General features: G+C 44.0%; 1 protein-coding gene across 5 annotated transcripts in view; it reads left to right on the top strand.

Annotated features, from left to right (window-relative positions):
- Positions 1–22,460, top strand: part of ELF2 (E74 like ETS transcription factor 2) — a 578,592-nt gene that overhangs the window by 514,586 nt on the left and 41,546 nt on the right. For 4 of the 5 annotated variants that reach the window (XM_078676779.1, XM_078676782.1, XM_078676781.1 and 1 more), the window contains 3 exons: positions 9,375–9,488; positions 10,792–10,965; positions 13,387–13,473. In XM_078676779.1, coding sequence (XP_078532905.1) covers positions 9,375–9,488; positions 10,792–10,965; positions 13,387–13,473 — 375 coding nt within the window. Of the gene's footprint in view, positions 1–200; positions 223–9,374; positions 9,489–10,791; positions 10,966–13,386; positions 13,474–22,460 lie in introns of those variants that run through there. The other variant, XM_078676784.1, reaches the window with a different exon arrangement.

Here is a 22,460-nt window from a genome sequence, read left to right as displayed (position 1 = left end):
TCGAGAGCGTCTGCTCGCTCGGCCCGCCCCCTGCCACATCAGGAGAAAACCCTGACGATCTCGAGGGATCTGTAACCTCATTCCGGCTGCCGGGCTCCACCGGATGACTTGCACTCTCAGACACTCCCGCAGAGAATATGGGCTGCCTCTCGCCGATTAATCTACACAGGGTCACCAATGATGGAACTTCAGCCGCGCGGTGTGAGGCTTGCTGAACACTCGGTAAGGGGGAGAAAGTCTCAATGATCGTGGTTTGCCGAAGCAGGGTTTCTCTCGCTACCGCCTCACCCGCAATAGCCTGCTCCTCACTACTTTTGCTTTTAAACAGAGCCGTCATCCTTTTCTTTTCATTTTCTTTTTCACGAATCTTTCGCAATTTACTGTCTTTTGCAGCCTCCCGTCTCTGTTGCGCTTTTGTTCTCGCTTTGTCTCTTAAATTTGAGGCGGGGGCACCGAGATCATCAGTGGGAGCCTCTTCATCGACATTTCCACGCTTATTCAGAGGGTCACGATTCTTCTTAGGTGAGCGTGGAAGTTTAGGGGCCATCTCTCTTAATCTCTTCCTCCAATCAAACTGTACAGATAGGCCAGTCCGTGTAGCGAAGAATGAGATAACCTTAGATAAGGTCCTTTCCCTTAGCTGGGTCACATACTCTGCTCGTCCCGGCCAGAAAGAAAACACACCGAGCATTGCATCCAGCAACCGATTAGTCTTGGTATTTTCAAGATCTTATTCCTGGCAATATGAGTCTCGTCTCTTATCTTTTGATGGAGTGCCCGCACGCCTCATCAAGGCAAACCCAAATCAATTTGGCGCCAATCGCCGTGAACAGACAACTCAGGCGAGTACGTCCTGTCTCCCTCTCTCTCTATGAAACCGGGACCGCGTTGCACCGGAAACAAAAGCACCTCATTCGTAATTTACATGTGAGCTAATTTCACGCTATTTGGCAAGCGCCACTCCATACCCTGTGAAAAATACCACCCCCTCTTTGTTGTCCCCTATACTTTTGTTGTACTAAAGATCTTCTCTCTGAAGTTCATCTGCTGGCAGTTCTGTATCAAGCCCAGTAAACCCCCACCCTCAAATCTCGATTTCTATATTCCACTGCACCTGCAACGTCTGGGCATATGTATTCTGCTCATCTCCCCGTTTTATTTATCCAAGTGCACCTTCAGGTATTTAATCTCCTTGTTTCTATTGCTGCGCTTAAGACAGGTTGATAGTTATCACTTACACCTTAGCAGGGCATAGCTACTAGTGGTGCAGCCGGTGCAATGCACCAGGGCCCAGAGATGTGAGTGGCCCCAACTACAGCAGCCCTGAGAGTGCACCTAATTAATCATGCTGGTGTGCACAGATTAAACGAGACATTTTCCTGTCATATTTGCTGTGCGTTCAAACCTAGAGGTCAAATCTTATTTTTTAACATGAAGGCTGGTGTTTACTTTTCTGTTGCTTGCGGCAAAGGATGAGGATTTTTTTAACATGCATTATGTGATAATCTTGCTGGTATAAAGCAAAATGCTGTATGATGTTTTCTTTTAACACAACAACAATCAAAAGACCCTGTAAATGAACAGTTCAAATATTTCAAAGTAAATAAACATTATGAAAAGGACAAATGAAGTGCTTTTTGAAAACATTTGTTCATAGGATCAGAACAAATCAAGACTATTCACTTGGTGATGCACAAATGACAAACATTTGCTGAACCAAGTTTCCACACCTTGTATGTGTGAGGTATAGTTTTATAAGTAAAACTGTGTCTGCTCGGATTTAGCATTTATTTCAGTGGAGATTATGTTGTCTGTTCACAGCAGTGGCTACTTCTCCATGCTTTAGTAGTATTGTTGTGACAGTGTACTCGTGAGTGTAACACCAGCTACATTCTACACCGTTGCCACTTTCAAGCTGAATAGGTATGGTTCTTTTGTGACATTTGTTCTTTGTGTGATGCTTGGATTTTTCAGAATCCCTATGAGTTACAACACTAAACTTGATGATGTAACATTGATGGCAGCACCGCTAGTCTGGAAATCATTCCAGCACCGATGCTTGCTGGGGCCATAGGAACTCGTACAGCACTGGGAGCTTGCTGTTCGTTCAGTCCACTTCCCCCAGCTGCAGCAGTCGGGGACTATGCAGCAGAATCTACTGAAGGACCTGAATGGGCACAGTGAAGGCCTGATTGCGCGTACAGAGTGGCTGAGCAGTGTGCTTGCTCATTTCTGTAAATGCAGAGTGCCGCATTAGGCACTGGCTCCCTGACACCAACAGAGGTCAAAGTTGAAGGTCTGCCCATACTGCTGGGTGGCTTCTGAAGACCGAACAATCACAGTAATGACTGCGTTCAGCCTGATAGGTTGAGGGCAAACAATGGCAGTTTGTAAAAGATTGTAGACTTACTTAGGACAGAGTGCTAAAACTGGGAAAAAGAGTGATTTGAGTATTTGTTTAATTTTATGCAAAAAAAATATACACAATTATATTAAAACAACTTATTGGTATCGCTAATGCACTATTTTAAGTTATTAAAACCAGACGTAGTTGGAATAGTTATCTTTCGAAGACTCGTGGAAAACAGCCAGAATCTCAGAAAAAATGAGATGTTGATCCCCAGAGTGAGATACTGAGAAAAGGGGAACTCTAGTAACAATTATACACTACTGTAAAGTGTCTTCAAAATACAAAAAAGTATGTTTCTTTGTCAAGGGGTTCACCATGGTACAGTCAGATATTATCACTGAATTCAGAGGCATTTACTAAGAGTGGTAGTTTTTAAACATGGACATAGATACATTCGTACCCCACCCCTCACTGCAAAACAATACCATTAGTGAACTAAGGCACGTTGTGAAGTGCATCTTTTATGTGGTATTTTTACACAAAGTAACATTATAGTCCATTAAGTCAAACGAGATATTTTTGTACCGCAGACATCCTCGCGTATTACAAGGTTTTCTCACTTACAGCAATGAAAAAAATAAGAGGCATGATAAAATATTAGACTAGGAACACACATTTTGATCAATTGACCCGGCCAGGATGGATCCTGGCTTTTCTGGTTTCACATTGTGTAATTCGACTACTAGATTGGTATCCCTTCCTCGCTCCTGTGTGACATCAAATTTGATGGCGTGGCTTTAATACTTGGTGCACGAGGGTAGAGCGTTTGGGAGCAGGTAGAAGTCCCAAGAAAGCTCAGATCATTTTGGGCTTGAGGGCTCAAGAGAACTCTAGCTTCTGGCTCAAGCCTTCAGTGGCTCGCCCTCCTGCACACTTTACTCTCGATAATCTGTGCCTGAAATAAGGTTAGATGCTGCTGCTGACAGTGTGACACTTGTTTTGAGTATATATCTTGACGTACGCTGCTGATGACCATCTTGTAATTGTGTTGCAGGCGAGGGGAACTTTTCCCGAAAGCCTAATGATGCATATTGTGTCTCGGCCTGGGCGTGAAATTCCACTCTGCTCGCAGTTTTACGTCGTTGGTGAGTGAGGAAAATCTTGCTCCAGACCACCTCCGTGTGAGATTTCTCAACGCGGGCAGTCGGGCGTGTGCAACCGCATGTTGAGAAACCTTCTGTTCGTGTTGAGAGGCTGCAGCTCGAGTAGAATATCTTCTCGAGTGGCAGAGAGAAGCAGCACCCTCTTGCACTGCACAGGTGCAGTTTGTATTGATTTTCCAGCACGGGACAAACACCCAGCGCTAATAATCTGTGCAACCTTACGCACTCCTCCACTTGCGGAACTCCGTGTAGCGTGGCAGAGTTTTTTGGGCCACTCGAAGACTCCGCCCTAGCCTAATTGTGTGTGTTTACACACAGGCTTGGACTGCTGCTGCAAATGCTGTCCTTGTTCTGTGCATGCGAGGGACGCGTGAATTGTTTCTGACCAGACTCCTGGCCGGCGTGCATTGTTTCTGACCAGACTCCTGGTTGTCTTTTGTCAGTGGAAATCTTGCTATGCGAGTGAGTCAAGCTCATACTCATACACACCAGATCTTTTCCTTACACTTGTACTAAATCTAAAATGCTGCTTGTTATATCTAAGTGAGGTGTAAAATGGTGATGCCCTGTGCAACACTTGTTCCAGGTCTTCGAAGGAAGCTTGCAGTGGCCCGCAATACCACATTTCATCCATGTCTTTGAATTAAGCTTGCACTGGTCCTGCAGTACTAATTTGCTCTATGCTTTTGAAGGAAGCGTGAACTGACTTGCACTGCAGTACCCCACTTGTTCCTTGTCTTTGAAGGAAACTTGCACTGGTCCTGCATTACCACACTTCTTCAGTGTCTTTCAGGGAAGATTTTGATTCTCCAGAAAAGTGCTGTGTCTTATTCATGTGAGGCAAGGACCCCCTGGCTCTTCCTGTGCTCTGATTAGGCCTGCCCAAAACTGTTTTAACTGTCTCACCTGCCACATATTTTCTCAAATATAATACACAATCTTGACTACAGAAAATGGGTTTTGGGTAAGTCGACTTCAGCTGTTCATCAGACAGAGTGGCATTCACATATTAGTTCAGCTCTTCAAATCAGAATACATATAATTGGGCAGTGGCTCAGCCTTTTCATTGTTGTTGCCAGTTTTTGGATTTGCCTAGTAGCCACCCACTGTTCTTTAGGATATCAGGCAGTCTGACTAACAGTATTTTGCCTACTTACTCTGTTAGTCTGCATCTGTAAGAGTCCAACCTCCAGAGATATTTCCTTTAGTTCATACTCCGGCAGCTCACTTGCAAATGCAGACTAGTGCCAAATGCGTAATGAGAGTACCAGCAGCTGTGCTGCCATTACTTCTGGACCACAACTTTCTTATGCTGAGCATGAGACGCTACTTCTGCAAGATTAAAAACTATGCTACCGTCATGGAGCAGTATTCTACATACATATTTTACCATTCCAAGATAACAGACCAGTGAAGCTTTACTGCACAGTTAGTTGGCATATTTGTTTTTATTTTTTCTTGCTTTCTTTAGTATTTATTTTAACACATGATTGTTCTACGAAGAAAACCCCACCTTGCTTATTAGAAGGAAAGTGGTCCACAAAGATCAAATTCAATGGTAGATTAGATAAACTCAGTGGGCATTCAGTCTTCAGTGTAGCTTACCTGAACAGCTTTGAATTTCACTTGTGAGCTGTTGACCCAGGTACTCAACCTGTGCCTCTTATGCCATATTCTGCGCAAGCTATGCGCTGTCCTAGTGAGTGGTGTACTTGTTGGAGTGCAGAACAGCCACCACAGAAAGCCCACCGGGCGCACTCTCTGCCGAAGTCCTGACATGCATCCTTCTCAACGTACTCTCCATACACAGACATGCCGTAGAGATCTGGTACCTGATCGACACCCTCTCGCCCAACGTCGCCTTCTTCACGGAAACCTTGACCAACGCCACATCTGGCCCTGACATCTCCACTGCCATCCCCGACGGCTACAAGCTCCAGAAAGAGTACCTTCTCCACCGCACAGTAGGACTCGCCATCGCACACAAGACCTTCCTCTCCACCACAAGTGACCCCCCCACTCTAACACAGAACACCTCTATTTCCAGATCCAGACCAACCCCAGGACCACGCTACATGGCACCCTCTCCTACAGACCTCCGGGACCCAGCACCCTGTCAGTCACTACCATCACCGAGCTCGCCGCACCCCACACCATCACCTCCACGGACTACGTCCTACTCGGGGACCTGAACTTCCATTTCGACAACCTCCGCAACCCTGACTCCACCACACTCCTTGACAACCTCGACAACCTCGGTCTGAAGCAGCTTGTAGACACGCCCACCCACAGAGCTGGACATACCCTCGACCCCATCTTCGCAGGAGGTGCCAACATCTGCTTCAGCCACACCACCCAGCCCATCTGGACGGACCACCAATGCGTACATTTCACCTTCAACACCACCACCGCACCCAAACCCGCCCTGTGCCCGCCACGAAGGGACTGGACGAAAGTCTCAGAGGACCACCTCATCACCAACCTCCTCCAAGACCCCACCCAGCACCACAACCGACTCCGCAGCCAAAGAATTTCACTACTGAATCGCCTGCTGCGCCAACAGGCTCGCACCCATCCGCCACCCTGCCAACAACGGCCCCTGAAGGCCGCCTGGTTCACCACAGAATTACTAGAAGCCAGACGCTCCTGCAGACGCTTAAAGAAAACCTGGTGAAACGAGAAAACCGCGGAAGCACTGAGCAAACACAGGAGCGCCCTGAAGGTGTACCACCATCGCATAAGAGACACCAAACGGACATTCATCAGGAACAAACTCCTCACCAACGCCAACTGTTCAACGCCATACAGCATCTCACCAAACCCCCCAGCGAAGACACAGACATCACACCTTCCCAGGAACTCTGCAACAAGCTTATCTCCTTCGTCCACCTGAAGATCAAGGTACTCTATGACAACTTCAGCGAACGGACCCCGGACACCACCCCCCTCCCCACATCCGCTGACAAGCCAACCATCATGACCTGGAACCCTGCTATCATCAGTCACATCACCGCGACAATGAAGAAAACCCACTCAGGAGCCCCGACAGACCCTTGCTTACTGCACATCTTCCAAAGGGCCGCCGCCTCCATCGCACCCGAACTAGGTCGGACCATCAACGCCTCCTTCAGATCCGGCACCTTCCCAGGCGCCGAAGCGGGCGGTTAAACCCCTCCTCCATAAACCCTCGGCTGACCCAACGGACCTGAAAAACTACCGGCCAATCTCTCTCCTCCCCTTCGCGGTCAAAGTCACAGAGAGACTCGTAAACTCCCAGCAGATCGTCTTCATCTAAGAGAACTCCATCATAGACGCCTCCCAGTCTGGATTCCACAGCAACCACAGCACCGAGACTGCCCTGCTCGCCGCCACTGATGACATCCGCTTGCTACTTGACCAGGGACACACCGCAGCCCTCATCCTTTTAGACCTCTCTGTAGCCTTCGACACGTCTCACACCGCATGCTCGCAGCCAGACTTCACGATGCAGGAATTCAAGGAGCCGCTCTCAACTAGATCCGATCCTTTCTCTCTGGCAGAACCCAGAGGGTCAGGCTCCTCTCCACCACCCTTTCCTCCCTGAACCCACAGAGATCAATTGCGGAGTACCCCAAGGATCATTGCTCAGTCCCACGCTCTTCAACATCTACATGGAACTCCTTGCCACCATCCTCAGAAAGCATGGGCGCAGCATAATATCCTATGCCGATGACACCCAGCTCATCCTCTCGCTCACAAAGCATCGCGAGTACACCAGGTTCTGCTTCCAGGAAGGAATGAAAGACGTTGCAGCCTGGATGAAGGACAAATCCCTGAAGCTCAACTCCGAGAAAACCGAGGACCTCATTCTCGGACCCTCTGCCTGGGATAGCACCTGGTTGCCCCCCGCCCTTGAAGCCCACCCACCACCACAGACCACACACGAAACCTCGGCATCATCCTCAACTTCTCCCTCTCCATGACCCGCCAGATCAATGCCGTCGCCTCCACCAGTTTCAACTTTCTGCGCATCCTCCGCAAGACCTTCAAATGGATCCCCCCTGAATGCAGAAAGACCGACACCCACGCACTCATAACAAGCAGACTGGACTACGGCAACCCCCTCTACGCTAAACTCAACAAGAACTCTCCTACACAAACTCCAAACTATCCTGAACTCCGCAGCCAAACTTGTCCCCAGGACTCCGCGTCACGAACACATGACCCAACACCTACGTGATCTCCACTGGTTCTCCATCGACAAGAGGGTTACTTTCAAACTCCTCACCCACGCCTACAAATCCCTCAACAACATCAGACCCGACCCAAATACCTCAACGAGAGAGTCTCCTTCCAGGTACCCAGGAGGAACCTCCGCTCCGCTGACCTCGCCCTAGCAGAGAACATCCGCAGAAACGGAGCAGGCGGGAGAGCCTTCTCCTACATCGCAGCCAAGACCTGGAACCAGCTCCCAGTGAACATCAGACGCTCTACGACCCTGCATACCTTCAGGAAGGACCTCAAGACCTGGCTTTTCTACTGATCTGGATGCATCTGAAAGGTTGGTAATGCAGGAGTAAGAGATGATCCACCGTGTGATCACTTCTTAGCACTATTAGCCGCCCAGTGGTCGGATTCCCCACAGGAGTCTTTCAAACGAAATACCTCATTTTGACCTGCTTTCCAGCAACTCCTCTGTGTCCAACCTCTCCTCGATCCTGCATTTAGACTACTCTCGAGAGATGTTTCCAGAAAGCAGGAGGAGCTTTCCCTCATATAAGCACAACTGCTCTTAAGAGTCATGAAGCAAGCTTAACCCATACAATGACGTGGTTAAATGTATCACTGTCACTGTGTAGGATTACCTTCTTGTGGAACTCTTTTACAGGCTGTTCTGGTTGCTCATTATCCACATTAGTAAATAAGGTGAGGTTATTGTGTCTTTGTTGTGTTACTTGTTGCCCTCTATACATGACGCCCACCCCTCCCTGTGGCACCTCAAGGGAGGGAGGGGCCTAGTAGGAAGACCACTGTTCTAGTAATAACTCGAGCATCCTTTATAATTATAATGTAGCAAAAACTGGGTTATAATAGTGTTATAATCTCTTGCTGGGTTGTCAGTTATTATATTTTATGTACTTCTACACATATTTTGATCTAACCAAAGAAACAATAGCTATGACGTACATAATTGATTTGAGGTTTTTATGATAGTTTTCTCTCGTTAATTGTCTTTAATTTTGGCCCATCAGCAAAATAAATTACATCTTTAATTCTTTCGCGTGGTTGAGTGACACAAGACATCTTTCCTGTGTTTTGTGAAGAGACTATTCTTAACATAAGGAATTCTGTCCCAAGACCTTGAAATACGGCAGAGGTGAAATCCAACATCCTGATACAGAGAGGATCCAAATTCTCCCAGTCTCCTTGATAAATCAGTTGCTCGTGCGTGTGTCGATAGCGGGAGAGTGCACCTGGTTTAACTATCTCTCGCTCTCCTTTGTGATAACAGCCAATGTGTTTAGTAACATTAGACACGTTCTATTCAGTTCATTTCTTACTGTGACTGAATGTGAGTTGACCTACTGCACATACAGTGTGACTTCTAATAAAATGCTACTTGGAATAAGGCTGTCAGCCCTCTCGGATTTTGCTTTATCTTGTATTCATACCAGGTAGTTTTTGTTAGTTGTTGATTTTAAGACACCTCGGCTTTCCGCTCTATATCTATTGAGCAGTAACTGATGTTGAGAAATGCCGAGAAATGAGAAATGACTCACGACCATTATGCATCACTAAATCTTATTTTAATCTGGAATTTAAAATGTTCTCTTTCACTCAAAGACCCCCTTAGTTACACAAATGTTTTTATTCTTTTGCAGTTGAAGCATCAGTCAACAGCAGCCATGTGCACTGCACGGATAAAACGATCGAAGCTGCGGAGGCCTTGCTCCACATGGAATCACCCACTATTCTCCGGGATGTCAGGAGTCCTGGTACTGTTTAAATGAATCTTTATTGATGGTGCAAATGTTATGAACGTAAGATAATGAGTCTAGAGTTCCACATTCTGACGTTTCACTCCAAAGGCAGTGGTCTTCATTTGCTTATTGTGTTCCCAGCATCACGTAGAGAGTGACCTGATAGACATTCCAACCTCGGTGCAGAACTAGTACATTTCCATCCTTATTATCTGTATATTCCGAACTGTGTTCCCTCCTGCCCAGGGATGGCTTATTATACATGGTCTGCTAATAAACAGACATTTAGCTTTCATTCTAATGTTCGGTGGTATTGTGGCCTACAATTTAGCTCATTAGAGAATAATTCGCTTGTCTTTTGTCATTCAACACTGTTCTCTTTCCATCCTTAATCTAAAATTGTTGTTCTAACACAATAGTTGAAGAGCTCCAGGTTATTGGGCAGTTAGTCTTTAACATCTGACAGGCTGTTTAAAGAATACAGATCTGTACAATCCATAAAAGGTTTGAGGCTTGTTTACCCTTGTGTACTTCACAGCTGTCTAAAATGTGATTTGTTTCTTGGTTTGGTGCACCTCAATAACCTGAAGGGTTGTGTGGTACATTTGGGCTAGGAACACAAATCGCATGGCTTGGTGCCAGTTGTAATTGTGTTAATTTGTGAAGTGGATACCTGTTCTACGGGACCTTGCCATAGATCATTGTGCTGACCATCCGTACTATCCTAAGACCACTATGGCATATTACTGAACACCAGGATTTGCCCTATTAGACCATTCCACCAACTGCCTGAGCATGAAAGATTCCCTTGGCAGTAGTGGCTTTTTATTTACTGCTGGTACATTTTTATCACAAATTGGGAGTTCAGACTGTATGGGATATTTTGTACACTTCAGGTTCATTTCACTGATAATAAAGGCTTGTATGTAACTGTAGATAAGTCACAGACTACATGACATTAAATTACCAGCAGGATCTTGCATGCACCCTAAGTTTCCTTCTCTAACCACCAGTGCATTTCACAGACAATCCATTAATATACATTTCGTTTGAAACTTTTCCCATCAGCTTCTGCATAAGTTGAGATCATCCTGACTATTGTTCCTTGCTTATCTATGTCCGCTTAGAACCTGAACCCTAGAGCAGCTAGATTAATTCATGCGCCCACGCATCCCCTACGCTCACTTTACCTAGGGAAAAAAATTACTGGCCGTACTCTTCCTTTTCTAAGCTGTTTTCTCTCCTTGTGAAATCACATCTTGCCAAGTAAGTAAACTGTCGCCAGAATATTGAACTGGTTCGTGTTCTTTTCCTGCAGTGGAAGTCTTTATCCCTCCCTGTGTATCAACGCCAGAATTTATTCATGCAGCCATGAGGCCGGATGTGATCACGGAGACGGTAGTGGAAGTCTCCACTGAAGACTCTGAGCCCATGGAAACCTCCCCCCTTCCACCGTCCCCAGATGTACAGGAACCGCTCAAGAAGAAGAAAGGTACCAATATACCTTAATTAATTTTCTTTGCTTTGTAGAAGTTCCATTTATTCTTTTAATTTCCGTTATTGACCCATGCCTTGTATGGTTTACTTTTATGTTGCTGCACCCCTAATTATTCACTCTTAGTTATATAGCGTTTTATTTCATATTGCCTCTGTTATTTATTGTTTTGTTCATAATTCACACTTTAAGAGAAACTCTCCACAATTTTTTCACTGAGGGGTAAATAATGGTGGACACCGGTTTTGCTCGACATGTGGGCTCTACCGACAAATCATTCATAATAGAGGACACTGCATGATGCTATGGTGAGGAACTGGGTCTGGGCGTGATGAAAGGGGCATTCTTCGCCAGTCAGCCACCCCAACTATAGCTTCAGGCATCAACTTCTCTCTGGAGCTTTGCCAGTAAGGACAGAAGAGGTTCTCGTGGCAGCGACCATGGCAGATTGGAGCAGATATTTACAGCTAACTTCATTGACAAACTTTGTGCTCTCGAAGCCTGTTTGTGTGATCGTATCTGTGAGATGTGCTTGACAATACGCCTGCTTATGGCCTAGACTGACCAGCAGTGAAAGGCTTGAATTAATGTAACTTTCCATTACTTCCTTTGTTTCTAGCTTGTTGCCCACATAGCCACATCAAACCGTGGTCTGGATTTGCCTTCCATGAAGATCAGGCTAGTACAGATGTAGCTTTTACCTGTGGGTGCTGCAAACAGGCCATCTTTTTCCATTTCCAACCCAAGATGCTTGGCTCTAGGCAGATGTATGGGGGTTGACTTGCTGACCTCTTGTAATCCAGCCAATCGCACGTTGCTTAAAGATTTTTGTGAATTTTGTTCATACCTAATTTCTGGGCAGTAATAACTTGCACACAATACATAAAAAAAGACCACCATTGAAGGCAGTAGCGCGTAGTCTGTTCTTTTCCCGTGTATTCAAAAGTGAACTTTAGAGACCCTTTTTTTTTTTTGCATGCATTTTAGAGAAGACCATCACCGGTGCTGTATGCACGGTTGGGGCATTGTCATGTAAATGTTTCCTCATGGTCTTTGAGTGCAAACCTTCATTTAAAGGGAGGTGCATTCTTTCACCATGTTTGCCATTATTACTGCATGTTTAGCATTGTTGCATAACATACATTTAGGAGGATTTAGTGCTGCATGAGCACCTACAACATTAGAAAGGTATTCATGAGAACACTATACACATCACTAATCTTACCACAAGAAACCCGAGCAGATGACCTGATGTCTGCAGCCTACACATCTCCCCTCACCCTCGGTTTCACTCTATTTGTTTTATATCTTCCTATTTATAAAAAATAGTCCATAGCCCTTCCCTGACCAGGCCCACTCCACTCTTTTTATTTGATGCCATTGGTAACATCTGTCCACCGGCTTGCCAGTGCTTCATAATGGGAAAGTGTTTCAGGGGGGTACTTTTACTGTGCAGTGTAAAAAGTACTTATTTGGAAACGGAGTGCAAATGGTTCCCAGAAACTGCTTGAGTCAAATGCATGCAAAGTATAGATTCTTAAGAGCCAGGGCTGCTTGAGAAGTTTTTCCATCCAGACACTTTGACTGGAGCTGGGAGCCATAGGCATGCAATTTGAAGCATATGGAGCAATTGTAAGATGTTGGTTTCATATTTTACATATGTTACCTGTATAATTGCTTACATATTTAGGCAGAGAATTAATAACTGATGTAAATATTAACTCGCCTGCAACAAAAGTGTAAGCCCTGCATTGTTGGAAGTGGGATTAATACAAGATGACATATACCTATGGGATAATGCCATCCCGCTGAAAATCTTGGTAAGGAAAGTGTTTATGGAACAGGAGTACATTTGTTGTGCCAAAAAATTCCAACAATGTCAAATACAGCTGAATAATCATAAAGGACGATTTATATGTTAAGTATAAGGCTATCCCACTGAGGACTAACATTGGAACTTGGGCATGAATAGATCGAATTTATAGATTCAGGATCTAAATCACATTTAATGTGTAGATTTTAGTTTATAGCAATTTTGGCGAAGATATCTATGTAAATGAGTCTGTAAATTTAACAGACTAGCAACACAGACCATGAATCTAGTTTATGCTCTACCCACTCGCTTAGAGTTTTAAAACATTTGTCATCTATTTTGGATATGGTTTAAGAAGCGTAATTTAGTTTTTATATGATTTTAGTCAATTCCATAATTAACCTTTAAATTGTATTTGATTTGAATGCAAAGGGCGTTCAAAACATTTGTGTTTACAACTGCAAATAGTACAGTGCACTTTTGTTTATCCCACATTGAGTTGGAGATTACTATTTTAATATGTTATCATTTGAACTTCGTTATCAAAGGCATCAATCTGCCCTTTTGGGTTACCAATTACTCTAATTTTGTGACCTTTTTTGCAGCCGGCAGAAAACCAAAACCGCAATCACCAGATTTTCCTAATGGTTCTCCTGACGTGGCACTGAAGAAGAAACCTAGAGAAGGAAAAGGTATTATTTGTAGTATGTGTTGGCTGTAGATACATATGCTTATTCTTATCCTGCCATCTAGTGTTGAGCCGAATGACTATTAGATGTTTTTCTTCAAAGAAGTCTTCGAGTAACTGGGTATAGTGTCTCCTCCTCCTGTGTGTATTACGCATGATGCTCAGCTCTTCTGTTAGACTGTTTTTTCCGCCAACGGGTTTGGACGTCGATATTGCAGCTTCAGGACTGAAGCTTAATTCCTCACAAGCCCTTTCCAGCGCTTGTTTTATGTCTCCAAGTAAAAGGATTCCTATCCAAACAACATCAGCTGGGGTTATTAGTCATTTATCAGCGCCCGACCATCCAAAACTTCTTCACTTCCATTCTACATGACACCAACCATGAGGGATGGAAAACATGGCCTTCAGCTTTTGCCTCAATTACCACACAAAGTACACCAGTCAAGATCTGCACAAATCTGTGTGTCAGTGGAACACAACAAGCTTCCTGTGAGGCGTGCTTGACTTTCTGGTCAAACAAAACACTTTGGCAGTGAAGGGAGCATTGTTGGGGCCACATCATCATGCAGCGACGCACAGAAGACGCACCGGACTTCTTCAGGGAGCAGTCACCAGACCCCGAACATTAAACAGAGGACACAGAGGTGCAAACGGCGCCAACAGATGTGCAGGTATTTCTGGCTAGCAGTGGGTACAGACTCCGACCCCGATTCCACACAGGCACATGAGTATCTTGACAAAAGCTGCCCCCACCAAACAACCCAAACCAGCTTTCGTAGACACACTGCCTTCTGGCCATAGAGATCTCCAGCAACAGGCACATAAAAGCCCTCCGACTGGAAAGCCTTCGACTGGCGTAGGAAAATATAAAGCTTTGAAGTTTGTTTTGGCGCCGGCACTGAAACGCACCACATCGGCACACTCCAAGTCAGATTTAGACTCGGAGCCGAAAAAGCGCACATCAGATCCGATAAAAGCCTCGGAACCGAAAAGCACCTCAGAACCGAAAAGGGGGTCGTCCTCAAAGTCCTTAGCATCGAAACTGGTACCTAGGCTGTTGGCATCGAAAGCACATACCTAGGCTTTCCGGTTTTCAGTTTCTATTTTTGGTAAATTCGGGTGGGGGGTTTTCAGTGTTTTCAAGTGATTTCAATACCGTAAAAAACAATGGTTATCAGTGGTTACACATTTTCACGCCATTAAAAACAACAGAAACCGTGTTTTTCCAGTGTTTATGAAACTTTCTGCTTCTATTATTGCTTGCTTTGCACTGATAGTGCATGGTATATAGACTGTATATGAGGTCCAAATATACTTTTACAAATCAAACTTTTCGTAGTACACCATTCAATACTACTTCAGTGAGTCTTCGGTCATGCACACTGGCTCTTTCCTTCCCATGTAAACTTTTATTTGTGAAAAGGCCCTCTCAACATTGGCACTTGAGACAGGCAACACCAAATTAGCCAGTACACAATTTGCTAACTCTGGCCACTGACATAGCTTTCCATGCCAATACTGGTGCACCTGAAGATTGTGATTCTCTGTGACAGGTTCTGCAACATATACGTTGAACTGGGAGCATATGCCCTCAGGTATTGAAGTGGTCAAAAATGAATAAGCACTTTTGAAACTCCTGAGAAAATGTCTCTTTACGGTAGGGATCTATAACTTGTGCATAGTACCACAGTGAGGCTTCATTGACTTCAAATGCCATGGTTGGGGAAGGGCTGTTTCTCATACGTTGTAAAATAAAAGTTACTGAATTTCTCCTGACCATTTCTTTGTTTACCAAGTGGCAAGCACTCTAACATGGAACATGTTGCAGTGCCAAAGTCACTAAAAGTGTCTCCCAGCCTACTCTCAAGGATATGTTTCTCATCTACACCAATTATGTTGAACACTTGGTAGGCAAGGGTGTTTTCAGACTCTAGTTTCTTTTAACTATGTCCGCTACAGCAGTCAAGCTTTCCTGTAAAAATCCAAGACTGCAGTACAGTGTACTTTTTTTCAAATCACTATCATTATACGACCAAAGATCCTCACATTTGTTGCCTTTGCCATCATCACTAAAATGGTTGCCACGTGGATAATATACCGTTCATGGCCTCTAGGACTGAGAACCACCAGCTACGTGACACAGTTGGGATGACTCTTTCTTTGATGCCACACAAAGCACAGAATGAGAAATATTTGCGTTTTAATTTCTCCAGCATAAAAAACAATGCACCAGAATGAACTAAAAAGTTAATAGCATTCTTCATTAACTCTGAAGATTATAAAGATGCTTTCAGCATACCATCTAACAAGTGGCAAGGATCTCTTACAGTGAAGCACTTCAGCTCAGGTATCGATTTTGACAGGTCATCACAACTTTTACATATATAAAGCTCAATCACTGCAAATACATACAATATCACTCCAATCTTTGTTGCACTTGGTAAGAACTTTTTGCAGCAGCATTCCAAGTGACACTGCATTCCATGTTTTCCAAAAGTCTGGTCCCATGTTTTCACCACTATCCCAAATGCTTTGTGACTGCACTCTTTTCACATATATCCGTCACTATACCTTCCATTGAATGTTTAAAATCTGGGGTGTTTAGCAATTCACCTTTTATCAATACTCACTTACTAGAAAAGGGGGCTGGTGTATCAAGGGTTATTACCCCTTCTCTGTGGGTAAATGTGATGGTACATATATTGGAAAGATTCTTATGAATCCTACATTTTTCCTATCAGAGAAAGACTCAAAAGTGGCCAAAAAATCAAATATGATTTTGATATTTCCTGATCCCCTATCATTTATAAAATAAATAAAAAACACCTAAAACATGCTTCTAACCCCTGTATCTTTAGACCAAAGGCCACAAAACTGAAAAAAGGAAGAATAAACAATATTTTAGTGACATGCCTACACAACAAAACTCAAGCAGAATACCGTTAGCCCAGTCTTTCTTACAGCTTCTTTGTATAGCAAAGTTATACTGTAGTGGCCCCTTCAGGAGGAAATAAAAATGACTTTCACTCTCCTTTTCCTTTCTTTGAATGGCATTTAGTTTGTGGTTGTGCAGGGTTTTTTCAGTGTTTATATGATTACACTGGTGAGGGCTATTCCCCTTCCGGTGCGGTTTCATTAGTTATTATAGGTTTAAACCTAAAACCGGACAGCCTACTGACATACCCAAAAGACAGCAACCTGCACAAAACACCCTTCAACGTCCTCCATGCCAAAAACACCAAAGGTGGCACAGAGCCACGACCAGAACAATTGCTACCCATTCTTGAGAGCTTGCAAGACAAGCTAGAAGGGGATAACAAACTATTTTTTTACATCCGGACACTGGGAAAGTAGGCACTAAACCATCATCACTGTTTCCCAACCGCCTCCCAAAAAGGACGACACATTTCAGGAGGTGAACAAAAAAAGGAGGACAGAGGCACAAGCTCTATTTGTTTTTCTCCTTCTCATCCTTCACCTCCTGTTCCATCTTCACTTATTCTACCTTCACCAGCAAGTCCATTGCAGACACCCACTCCAGACCACATGCTTCTGAGCAACCACATATTTCACCAGATCAGTCACCTACTGCTGATGATAAACCTGAGGAATTCAATATTGCTTATTTCACAGATCCACTTGGAGATCACAATACTGCCACTGACCCATGGGATATTTATAATACTGATCCACTGGACGATACAGATCCTAACATCTACCAATCTAAACCCTCTCCATCAGATGATACAACAACATATGGGACTCTTATCAGTAGGGCTGCTGCATATCACAAAATAACCCTACACACTATCCAACAAGAAAATGATTTTCTAGTTTAGATACTTAAAGTAGGAACTATGATGCCGCTGGTAAGCGCGTTGCAGCACAAACAGCAAGCCACATGTGCATTGTAAATTATATGGAGCTACTCTCCAGATATAATTGTGCCACATGGGATGAGATGCAAGAATTGCTGCTTCACCTCCCTGATCAATACCAAAAACTTGCTGCACAATTGGTGGAAGAAGGCAGGGCATATCTAATTCCACAAAACAATGTGCCTTAGACTCTGCAGACAGGTGCCAGCGAGGTTAACACCAGTGTCCTTATCAGATGCTACGCATGACTCAGAGTATCCAGTTTAAAATTGGATGTACAACAACACCTGCTTGATTTACCGTTTGGGCAAAATCTATTTGGGCCACAGGTGGATGAAATGCTAGAAAGCTAAAAAAGGGACACAAACTGCCAAAGCAGCGGTGGCCCTACATGCATTTCAACACTGGTTTCTTTCGTAAAGGTCAATACAGGGGTGCTGCCAGTGGGGGTTCCTCCACTGACTCTGGCACTGGTCATAAACAACAGGACTCCTATCAGAGTTAATTTACCCAAGGATCTTTCTAAGAACAAAAATATAGAAATAGTGGTAGAGGCTGTGCAACCACTACCGAAACTCACAACCCTCCAAAACAGTGACCGCCTACACTTCTCCCAACCACATTTAATACAGTAGGGGGAAGGTTAAAAATTTCTATCTACACTGGCAGGACACCACCACGGATCAAGGGGTACTGTCGATAATCAAAGACTGGTATTGTTTCGAACTCAAACAATCTCTTGTTCAAACAGGGGCAATAGAAATTGTACCCGCCTAAACAAGCGGGGTCTTATGGTCCTGTACTAAGAGGCTCTGCCCCTCTGTAAGCGGCTAAACAATCGGGGCATCTTCTTGCTCGCCCAACACCTCGCAGAATCTTTAATCGCCAGGGCGAATGAACTTAGCCACCAGTCTAGTGGATCACTAATGGCAGTTAGTTGCGATGGGTTACACAGGGCTTTTTCCAGCAATGGGGAGAACCCTGGCACAATCTATTCGCCACCAAGGAGAAGGTGCAGTGTCCGAATTTTTACACGTTGTGGTTCCCAAGGCACTCCTCCGTAGACTATTTCCGTCTGTATTGGGAAATTGGACTCCTGTATGCCTCTACTGTCCTCACTCTCCTGCTAAAAGTGCAGGAAAAAACATGAAAGACTGGGCCCAAGTTTATTTCAGTATCTTTATCTAGCGCACAACTTTCTCCCGAAGGAGTATCTCTGTGCTATGCTGATCATGACAAGCTATAAAAATGAACAGGAGGATACATGTAGACCCAGACCCAGACCCAGTTGAGACCTGGGTAATAAATATGTTTAACATGCAACAATGTCTCAACAGGTATTGTTAGAGGTCAAATTAAAGAAAGCTTGCACAAAAAAGTTGCAAAAGGAGGAGGCAGGGAGATGCTAATCGTTGAGGCCAATAAATTCAGAAATTGCTCTGTATTTAGACAGAAATTACAAGAAAAAGAGAAGTATTTGTCAGCACTCTGTTACATTAAATGTACATGTAACCTGCACAGACTAGTGCCCATAAGTGCTTGTGAGAAAAAAGGTGAACAGCGCAAGTGAGAATTGATAAATACAGCGCTAAAACGTAAAAATCCTAAAGGCACCATCTTCTTTCCTTGCTTCTGCTACAAACTGCAGTTGGCATACTACCCCTGGACTGTCTTATTTAGCTCAACACCCCCCTCTTGTATTGGCCACAATTCCAAGGCATGCTGTATAGTCTCTCTTTTTTTATTCAAATGCATTATTATGCCTAACCTTGTACAAAGGGGCCAAAATCTGACCTAAGTGAGGGATATGCTGTCTCCAAAAAACAAAAAATCAATTGAACCCCTTAGCTTTCTTCCTATTTTGCGGTACAGCAAATTCTTGAATCTTTTCTCACTTGTGGCACCACCGATTTGTGACCCGGATGCCATTGGATAGTCCAAAATTTCCCATTTTGAGAGGGTCCTAGTACCTTCGCAGGATTTATCTCCCACCTTTTACTCTGCAAGTGTTCCACAAACTTGTCCAATTGAATCTGGACTTGTTCCTGTGTCTCTTCCTTCACATCTGACTCCACCTGTTTCTGAGTCACCTACTTATTATGCTTCTTATTGATCCTTCTACTTCCTTCCTTCCTATCTAGACTTCGCCCCCCAAAACATCGTACTCCAGTATTGGAGCTTTCATAGATTCACATGCCTGAATCATTCCCTGTCATCGAGACGGGAGTCTCCGGTGTATAAAAAAGCAATTTTTAGTTGTATAGCAAACTGAAAAGAGGCCTAGGCCCATTTCCCTTTTGCAACCCATAACCTTCGTTATGTAAAAGAGACCAAACTTGTCTCTGGACCAATCAGAGCTCCCCACCCTCTAGAACACTCCTGTGAGAACCTTTGTTCTTTCATTTTCAGCTGGATTTGGTAATATTTTGGACTATCTTCAGATACATTCTTGGAAGAATGTCTGGGAAAGAGAAGAAAGGTCTATTTAGGGCCTGTGCCACCTGTTCTAAGAAAAAGCTCTACACTGATGACCCACATACAGACTGCATTTACTGTCTATGCCCGGATCACCAGGCCAAAGACTGCAAGGTATGTCACACTTTATCAAGTAAGACTGAGAGATCGTGAGGGACGCCTTTTGATATGGCTGCAAAAGCTAAAGGCCAGAAAGGAGGTTATGTCTAGTAAAATGATAGTAAGTAGGAACACCTACTTATTATCCTTCTTATTGATCTTCCTACTTCCTTCCTTTCTATCCAGACTCCGCCCCAAAAGATCTTACAACAGTATTGGAACTTTCATAGATTCACATGCCTGAATCATTCCCCGTCGTCGAGACGGGAGTCTCCGGTATATAAAAAAGCAATGTTTAATTAGTCACATGCCAATTCAGGAACCATTTCTACAATTTAGAGAGGACAGGATTGTCTTCAGGACTAATCCCAAATTCATTCCAAAAGTACCACAGATTTGAATCTAAATGAAACGTTGATCCTTAAGAGGTTTTTCCCTCAACCGTCGACAGCAGCGGAAAAAGCTCTCCATTCTTTGGTTGTTCAATGTTGTCTGAAGTTTTACTTTCAAAGAACGAAGCCCTTCAGGAAATCTTCTCAATTGTTTGTGGCTTTTAGTGCCCCCGGGACATGGTTTCCGTTGTCAAAACAGGGAATTGCCCAATGGATTTCAAGTGCAATACAGTACTGTGATCAGGTGGCGGGGAAGCAGTTAAATGCACGTGTACGTGCACATTCTACAAGAGCTGTGTCCACCTCCACTGCTTTATTTGCGGGCGTAGCTATCCGGGATATCTGCAGGGCTGCCACCTCAAAGAGGACACATACTTTCACCAGACATTACTGCCTCGATGCACCTGCACAGAAGGATGTGGCAGTGGGACAAGCAGTACTGAGGAACCTTTTTCAGTAACGTTGAGCCTTCTTACCATCCCTTCTTCCTATGTTCAGGATATAATCTCATTTTATTGTCGTATGTTGTTTTATATATGATTTATGAACATTTATCTGCTATTGTCAGATGACACAGGTTGCCTAGTTTGTGTTCTTAGGTTACAAAAAAAGTGCTATAATTTACTGCTCGCTATTCTGATTCAGGCATGTGAATCTATGAAAGCTCCAATACTGGAGTAAGAAAACCAGTTACTTACCTGTGACTGTTGTTCTCCAGTATTGGAAGCTTTCTTAAATTCACATGCGACTCACCCTCCTCCCCTGAGAGGCTCACCTTGGATTTAGCACAGAAAGTGTCTATGGCACATGTGCGCGAAAATCTGAGGGGCAAAAGGTTCTCTCAGTAGTGTTCTACAAGGTGAGGCGCTCTGATTGGTCTAGAGACAAGTTTGGTCTCTTTTACATAAGAAAGGTTATGGGTTACAAAAGGGAAATGGGCCTAGGCATCTTTTCAGTTTGCTATACAACTAAGCATTGCTTTTTTATATAGCGGAGACTCCCGTCTCGACGACTGGGAATGATTCAGGCATGTGAATCTATGAAAGCTTCCAATACTGGACCACTACAGTTACAGGTAAGTCGCTTGTTTTCTTCTGTATACTCTTGATACCAATGCCATCAATTTCTTCCCTCAACACTCTTTAAACAATGCCATAAGCCTGTCTCTCCTGGACACACCATTATCAGTACAAGTTTCAGACCGAGAAGACCTTTCAGTCTTGATCCAGTCCCCCAACTCTCCTAATTCACGTACTGCCTCAATCACCTGAGACAAGAGATTGCCTGTTTGATTTATCACCAACATCATTATAACAAGTTTGTAGGCTGGGGAAGCTAATCAAATTATCTTATTTTGCATTGATGCATTTAGCAATCCATTCAACAAAACATGAGGAACACCTATGAAAATTGCAATCTCCATTACTTCCTCATTCAGTCTCTGCATTGCATCCCTTAGTGTAAACCAGGGCTTATCAGTTGGCGTCCAGTCTGACTCAGTTGGGTATTTGTTTGACCATCCTTCTACCTCTAACCTCAGTAAAGTGGTCTGCACATTTTCCTCAAAATTCCTAAACTCATCTTTCACCACAGAATCATTTCTTAGTATACACAACTTTGATCCATCCCCATGATCTAAATGCACTCCCTGTGCCCCTAAATCAAACATACGCACCATCCATGCAATTAATGTCTCACCCAACCTGTCGGAATCTATCTATGATATCACTAATCTCTTGCTGGTTTAAATCCTCTAAAGAATTTAAAACACAGCTGTGTGGATTTTTCGTTCTCTTTCACCAGTATTTTGGCTGTGCCCCGATTGTCTTTCGACCCTCCATCTCATTCTGACTAATATATTGAACACACTCTTCCCCCAGAGTCTGAAGAGAACTCCGATAAGTCCCATATGTTACCATACCACTCCTCCGGGTCCCAGTCTAAACCAGCCTTGGCCATAGCCAAATGCACCTTCCTTTTGTTAACTCTTCCCCTTGCAACAATTTGTTCTGACATAACAACATTACAGAAGTATTTTTGGCTTCCACAAGCTGTTTTCCATCGTTTTACACTTTTTCTAGCTGAATGCATTTTCCTATAAGCATTTAAGAGAATCCAGCCTCTTCGACCCAAAATACAAAACTCTT

This window comes from Lissotriton helveticus, chromosome 2_1 (assembly GCF_964261635.1).
Source record: "Lissotriton helveticus chromosome 2_1, aLisHel1.1, whole genome shotgun sequence".
In the NCBI taxonomy this organism is placed as follows: domain Eukaryota; kingdom Metazoa; phylum Chordata; class Amphibia; order Caudata; family Salamandridae; genus Lissotriton; species Lissotriton helveticus.
The sequence above is the reverse complement of the archived record's forward strand: the minus strand, read 5'-3'. Positions and strand labels throughout refer to the sequence as shown.